Source organism: Xyrauchen texanus, chromosome 20 (genome assembly GCF_025860055.1).
Source record: "Xyrauchen texanus isolate HMW12.3.18 chromosome 20, RBS_HiC_50CHRs, whole genome shotgun sequence".
In the NCBI taxonomy this organism is placed as follows: Eukaryota; Metazoa; Chordata; class Actinopteri; order Cypriniformes; family Catostomidae; genus Xyrauchen; species Xyrauchen texanus.
The window spans coordinates 15,784,006-15,792,117 of NC_068295.1; the positions used below are offsets into that span (position 1 = coordinate 15,784,006).

Here is an 8,112-nt window from a genome sequence, read left to right on the forward strand (position 1 = left end):
TCTCTCCCTCTGACCAGTACAAATGGATTCCTGCAGGGTACTACATGATTAATTATTGATAACACACACATAAGGCACTCTTACTATGGCCTAAATATTTCAGTAAGGACAGTGCAAATACACTCTTTCAGTTTTTTTCTACCTAGTGCATCTCCACTATTTACAACCTTGACCATTGGTATGAACCAATGGCTGTAAAGCATCACAGTTATAATGGTTGCGGTGCCCCTGCATGAAATTATGTTTAATATTCTCTCTTTTTCACTGTAGATGTTTTGTAGTAGGCTTGCATTGTGTGTGAGAGAAAGGTGTGTGTCATTAGATCACACCGGCTTTTCAGTGTAATCTTGGTTAATGCTATTATCCTATCCTTTAAAGCTATCACAAAAATTTGAGAACATCTTACCATCATGTGGTTATTACACATTTATAACACAAGTTGGCTTTTTGGTATGATCTCGCACGATGTTGTTCACATAAACTCGTACGACTTCATCATGAGCAAATTCCCATATGTCTAATGTGAAAGTATGCATGAGTTCAGGACACGAGGTGTTAAGGACATGCTTATTAATATTATGCCCTAACACAAACCGCTTATCTAAACATTTACATTTACATTTATGCATTTGGCAGGCGCTTTTATCTAAAGTGACTTACAGTGCATTTATTACAGGGACAATCCTCCTGGAGCAACCTGGAGTTAAGTGCCTTGCTCAAGGACACAATGGTGGTGGCCGTGGGGATTGAACCAGTGACCTTCTGATTAACAGTTATGTACGCCACCACCACTCCATCTAAACCAATCAGTAGAGTTTGTAAACATGATAGGAAGCTGTTGCGTGTGACAGAAGCAAGTAATTGTCACGTATTATATGGAAACGATGTCCAGCAACATCATTTGCTGTAGTGGAAGTCGTAGGAATTCAAACGAGTGCAGTTGCTCGATATCATACGAATTAGAAAATTTTAGAAAAGTTGTTCGAATCCTGATGATTTCGCTGTGAGAGTGTGTTGCACAGATCTGTTAATGACATCCATATTTAAAATCTCTTCCATTAGATGGCCAATTACAAGATTCACAACAAGAACATTAATCAAGTAAAGGCCAACATCCTTCATCAGCTGTCTGATAATAAAGTCCCCTCTGTTTAAGAATTCAGTTTGTAAGAGGACGAATGGTTGGTTTGATTAGAGCAGAAACAGTCTAACCTTTCTCAGCTTCGTTTTACACCCCCAGGAATGACAGCAAAGACAGGCCACAAGCTGATAGCACACAGGGGACCTTTACCATAGAGCTGAAAGGAGGTGTCAACTGATCCAGTGCAAAACATTGACATCTCAGCAGAGGGCTTTCAGAAGAGAGGAGAGCAAAACTGTAGCCCTCACCTTCCTAAATCTGGTCACACTTTACATAACAGTGATCATGTTACAGAGTAATTACAAATGCATGTACTGAGCTGTGCTAATGAACAATTGATCAACAATTTAATTATAATTAATTCATTATATTCTGGAGCAGCTTGTAATTAAATGATGTAGTGGTATAATGATAGAATTCATTATATGCATGTAATATGTCTAACATGGACAATGTAATGTAAACTATTGTGAACTATGCTCTTTTAAATTCTCCTCCAAAGAAACAATATTGTCAAATTGAAAAGAGGGATGTTGTAAATGTGTTCTTTACATCAGTGCCTTCTTTAACTGTATTTTCCAATAGGACTCCTGAGTGATCAGGTTGATTGTTAAAGGGAGGGATAATAAATCAAACCCACTATGAGAGTGATGCGGAGGTTCATATGAAATCACTCAGCACTGAGCATGTGCAATAAAACCATGTAGAAAAGACAGCCAAAAAAATAAAAAATAAAAAAAAATCACATCTCTAATAAAAAGTAAATCTGCATTTACACTACCTCTAGTCTCGAAAGTGCATGATTTTCTTTCACTTTTCTGTTGGTCATCCTTCTTTATTGTTTTTCACAGATTATATTAGTTACAAGTATAGCTACACAGATTAATCTTGCAAACTCTACCAAAAGTGTGAAAACATCCAGTCGTCGTAGAAGAAAATAACATTGTTTCATTCTTGCAGCATAAAAGAGGTCTGAATTATAAATGTGACAACAGGTTATCTGGTGGAAATTATTGACACACACAGGGAGGGGGAGAGAGAGAGAGAGAGAGAGAGAGAGAGAGAGAGAGAAAGAAAGAGAGAGAGAGAGAGAGAGAGCGCAACGACAAACAGATGGCAAAAAGGATGACAAAGATCAGTTTGACCAAAATCCAATATTTAAACATAGACAGTGGTGATAGACATCATGCTGGTCCCTTTGAAACTGTGCAAATGACGCGATTACCTTTTCTTCCCAAGTGCGACTGTATCCATGGTCAAACGACACTAAACAAAACACCTTTGTAAATCCCCCGCACGCTCTGTCGCTTGAATTAATAAACAAGCGCAATTTAATATATTCAACCGGAGTTCCAGTGTTCGCTAATAAAAGTTGAATTAAGTTGAAGTGATGGTTCGCCGTGTCATCCGTCGCTTTCTCCGCATCTGCCTGTGACTGATCTCGTGGTCGCGCAGTCACATGCTTTGGTCCATTCGGGAACGCGCAGCGCTCGAGCGAGGATATATTTGGCACCTGAACTAAACCTTCAGTAGCGACCATTTACGCGCGAATAGTGCTACCATTAGCAGCCCAGCGCTCAGCAGAACAGCCGTTTACATTATGTTTGATCGTTCCACTGACAAAACTTTGGGGGGAAAAACATCTTAAAAAAAAAAAAAAAAAATCAGTAGCCAAAAAACATCTACAACAACAGTTTTGAAAATTAGATTTGATGTAGGACATTTAGCCTATAATATTTAAAGCCACATCCACACTAATTTGTTTTCAGTGTTTCTTCACTAAAATGCATAGCCTATATAAAGCTCCAAGATCACATATAATCGAGTTTTTTTTATTTTTTTTGTCTAATACAATGTTTTGGAATGTTTTTGTTTTTTCTCTCTCTCTCTTCTTCAATGTTTCGTCAGCAGAACGATCTAAAACACACTTTAAACAACAGTAAACCCTATTGAAAAGACTACGTCTATCCCTCACAACCTTGTTCTCATTCCTGTCAAACATTACAGTGCTTTGTGAATAAGGTCGATGAGAGCATTTTCAAAAAGCTCTGTTTTTTGTGGAGGAAATAAACCATTTTAGTGTGTAGTAGGACTATTAGAGGTGTAAACATCACAAAATTAATGTATTTTCAAAGGAAAACGTATTAGTGTGGGCATGGCCTTATACATAGCATGCATTGATCACCATCCACACTAATTTCTTTTTGTTTGAAAACACATTAATTTCACTATGTTTACACCTCTTGAAAACTTAAAGCCTTTTCCTCCACTGAAAATGGGGAGTTTCAAAAATGCTTTCCATTACTGCATACTTTAGAAAACTATGATTAGTGTGGTTGTGGCCTAAAGCCTCGACCACACTAGGCTTTGAGTAGGTTGCGCAGAATTATTTCGGTCATTGCACCGAACCAGTATATCTCATGCACGAGGGATTCTGCTTTAAAATAAATAATAAATCCCAACTAAAATTATATAACACAATGTTAGAATATTGAGGCTAACTCAATTTCCAGCAACAATATAAAAATATGCAGTATGTAACCTTTACATTGAGACAAGAGGTCAGTGTGATGTTTTGATCTTACATTAGTCTCACGTGTTCTTGTCATCTGGATATGCAAAGTTCACCAAACTTCAGCTTTTCAACTTATTTTCAACTTATTTTTTGTTATTGCTGTAAAACCATAATTAATTAAAATGAGAAATTCTGGGCCTGGAGTCGCAAGTTTGAATCCAGTTCATGCTGAGTGACTTCAGCCAGGTTTCCTAAGCAAACAAATTGGTCCGGTTGCTAGGGAGGGTCAAGTCACATGGGGTAATCTCCTCCTGGTCGCTATGTGTGTTTCTTGAGGAGAATAGCGTGGGCCTCTACACGCACTACGTCTCCATGGTAAAGCTCTTAAGAAGCTATGTGATATGATGCGCAGATTGAAGGTTTCAGACACGGAGGCAACTGAGATTCGTCCTCCGCCACCCAGATTGAGGCGACTCACTACACCACCATGAGGACTTAGCGCACATTGGGAATTGGGAGAAAGGGGGAGAAAAAAAAAGGGAAATTCTAGTTTCCACCAAAAATGGAATGTCAGAATCTGTCATTTTCTTTAATAGCTTTTTAATGGCTATGGTGGCTAATATTACATTGCCAAAGAAAAGTAGGATATTTTGGCAACACGATGACTTTTAAGGTACATTTTTGTCAGGGAACAGATTTTAATGTTGCAGCTAGGTCTTATAATTGACATGCATCAGCTAGGCAACTTTTCATGTATACAATGTATCTTTTGGTATTTTATTTTTTTCAAGCAATTTTCCAACCCCTGAAAATCTGGAAAGCCGTTATTTTTCTCAAATTCCATCCCCCTGACCAGGATGAAACGTGCAGACTAGCATAAACCGTCTGTCTCATCCTTTTCCACACAGGCTATGGAAAGCACTGAAGAATTTTCCCCGAAACCAGCAACTGCAAACACTTGTGTGGACTGTTTAGAGTGTTTAAACACTTTGAGCAAACATTTAACATATGCACTGCCTCTCCAGAATAATTGAGGGATATTAGAGCGTACATTTCACATTGTAATGCTTTGAAAGTCACAATGTACCCTTTTCATATTTCCAGGTTTGGAAAATTTTTATAGAGTTACATGAGGGACCATAGCAAATATGTCGTCTTCTAAATAAATCCACTATTCCGTTTTCATGACTTTCCAAAAGAGGAAAAAAGATTATGAGATTATGGCAGTTAGAAGAGAGAAAGATGTCAAATTTACTTTCACTCCCTTAAACAGCTATATTTAAAACACCATTGCGGTTGTATTGATTTAGTTATTTTTTTATTATTATTAATGCCAGGGTAAAAGTAACATTGAAGAGCCCAAATTATACTTATTTACAGGTTCATAATTTTTTTGGGGGGGTCTACTAGAATAGGTTTACATGCTTTAATTTTCCAAATTACAAAATTTTTTAAGTGAGACTGCTCTGATTGGTCAACCGCTTAGTGCCTGTGTTAGAAATGTAACCCCCCTAACCATAACCAAGTTTCAGCTCCCAAGGCTTCCTGAGCAGTGCATTCCTGAGGCAGGCATTATGCAAATGTATTTAATTTAAATTATTTAATTCAAATATTTAAAAGCTTGATTTACACTGCTAAATTAAGGCTGATATGCATCATTACAGTCAGTGAAAAGGGTCTATTAGAAATTCTGTAAAAGGAAGAACATTAAGAACATTTCTATACTCGGTACAGGCAGCTTCAGGCTCGGACTTGTTCCTAGCAGTGAGTTTCTTTGAGTCCAGCTTTAAATCAAGGGGCTGTTTAAGGGAGAGCATGGTGGGCAACAACAGAGCTAAATGAGTGGACAGTCATGCTCCATCTCCACTGTGTCCTTGAGGGAAACATTTGACCCTGTAGAGAATTGCAATGCAGGGACTGTCCGTGTCCTTGGCCTACTATACAATATATTGTTTTTGGATGAAAGTTTCCCTGCAAAATTACATTTTCAATTTATTAACAGAGCCACTGCCGGATTGTGGTAAAGAATGGTAATTCTGTGTGCATATGAATGAAGAAAGCAGATGGACACATGCCAACTCTAATCTGCAATCATATTCTCCATCGTCCTGTTTAGAGATGATCCCTCCCATCTCTCAGCAGAGGCTGAATGGACACAAAGGGACTTTAAAGAGAGGGATCAAAGAAACATCTTTCATGTAACTCTTTGGTGAAGTAGCACAAAGGACCTCAAGCTGCACACACACAAACATGTATTATTGCTGTCAAGCCTCATTTAGCAAAAAACAGAATCTTCGTGAACACTGAAGAGCGGCTCTACAGGTGAAGGACTGGTTTGTACACAAATGCCCCTTAAAACACAATAGATAAAAATGTGGCTATGATATATGTGTAGTGGTTGTGGCATAGTGGGCTAAAGCACATATCTGGTAATCAGAATGTCGCTGGTTTGATCCCCACAGCCACCACCATTGTGTCCTTGAGCAAGGCACTTAACTCTAGGTTGCTCCAGGGGGATTGTCCCTGTAATAAGTGCACTGTAAGTCGCTTTGGATAAAAGCATCTGCCAAATGCATAAATGTAAATGTAAATATTTGAATGAGCAAAGTCCGCCAGGCTGAGATTTCTCTTGATGTCTTTTTCACCACAGGGACTCCTGATCTAACGTTGCTACCCTTCATTTGTCAGGACAAAATCAATAGAGTAAACATAATCGATCAAAAGATGAGTGTTTAGGGCTGAAGTGATGCTAAGACTGAAATGGATTTTCTGCATCCAATAAGGCAGATCTGTATGGGCAAAAGTGAAATCAATACAATGTAATTATGGCCGATTGGACCTGGGAATGGCTAGAAACTGATCTGTCACCAAGGCCCTTTAAGAGGCGCATTATGGAGGGCTAATTTTAAAACAGCTGGAATGAGCTGGGAGGGCATCCGTCTGTCGCCAGCACACAAATTGACAATTATATCTGGACCACACACTTCCATATCAGCTTGTTCAGTGCATTTATATTGACATGCATTCCAAACAGCCACATTACCAGTGTTGGGTTTAATCTGACTACAAAGTAATCAGTTACTGTAATCTAATCACCTTTTAAGTTCAAAAGTAGTGTAAAATTACACTTAAAAGTAATTAAATTAATTGAAAGTCAGTAACTGTTATCTGATTACAAGAATTTTAAGTATTTGTTTTTTATATTTATGTTAAATACATTAAACATGTCTTATGTTCATTTATACATCTGTTTGTATTTCTGTGTCACAAAAATGTGAGATAATAGATCATTAACCTTAAAAACCTAATCTGTTTTTCTAGTTTTAAATACATAAAATCGATGACCCTACCCTATAGACTACACCTAAACCTAACCGATAGTGTCATAAAAGCAAAAGTGAGATAATTTTGTGGTTCTTTTATGACACTTTCAGTCCACGTGTCAACTTGCATACTTTTCAGAGTTATTACCACCGGGTTGTCCACATTAAAAATCCAATGGTCTATTAATTGAGCGATACAGCACAACTTAGTCACATTAGAAAAAGCTTGTAAATGTAGTTTATTATGTAATGCGTTATATGTGTTAAAATGTATCGTCTTTCTAATCAAGCATTATTGCAAAGTCTCTTTCAAGACAAGTCAGTCCACTATGCGGCCATCTTTGGAATGCTCCCGGGCAGCTATTTTCTAAGGATATAAGCGCCATTAAAGTACAGCTCTTATGTACTTGAATTGGGAAAGACCAAAATATCCAAAATGGTTGGTCAAGATGGCGATCAATAACCATATTTCAGGGGGCCTGGTTAGCTCAGCAAGAAAAGACGCTGACTACCACCCCTGGAGTCGCCAGTTCGAATCCAGGGAGTGCTGAGTGACTCCAGCCAGGTCTCCTAAGCTACCAAATTGGCCCGGATGCTAGGGAGGGTAGAATCACATGGGGAAAACCTCCTCGTGGTCACTATAATGTGGTTCTTGCTTTCGGTGGGGTGCATGGTGAGTTGTGCGTGGAAGCCACAGATAATAGCGTCACGCCTCCACACGCCCTATGCGCTCAACAAGCCACGTGAAAAGCTGCGCGGATTGACGGTCTCAGATGCGAAGGCAACTAATTTTCGTCCTCTGCCACCTGGATTGAGGCGAGTTACTACGCCACCACGAGGCCTTAGGGCGCATTGGGAATTGGGCAATCCAAATTGGGGAGAAAATAAAAAAAATTAATAAATAAATAAACATATTTCAAATCTGCCATTAAATCTGACAACGGCAATCACAAATTGCTCTTCTTTAGCTCAGATAACAACAAAAACACTATTTTTCAGGATAGTCTAGCTAATGCGCATGTGTGTTCTCGAGTTGACCGATAGGGGATGTTTGTATATAAAAGGTGATTGGCTCTTTTACTTGTAAGGTGGGACTTCCTTTTCTGCATCTGCCATATTGGGTGTTCCAATAT

The 8,112-nt window shown here is 38.6% G+C and overlaps 1 protein-coding gene across 3 annotated transcripts in view; it reads right to left on the reverse strand.

Annotated features, from left to right (window-relative positions):
- The window catches only part of LOC127660718 (hypoxia-inducible factor 1-alpha-like), a 28,617-nt gene extending 26,038 nt beyond the window's left edge, over positions 1–2,579 (reverse strand). For all 3 annotated transcript variants that reach the window (XM_052151097.1, XM_052151098.1, XM_052151099.1), the window contains exon 1: positions 2,367–2,579. In XM_052151097.1, coding sequence (XP_052007057.1) covers positions 2,367–2,395 — 29 coding nt within the window. In that variant the 5' untranslated portion in view covers positions 2,396–2,579. The remainder of the gene's footprint in view (positions 1–2,366) is intronic.
- Between the last annotated feature and the right edge of the window lie 5,533 nt (positions 2,580–8,112).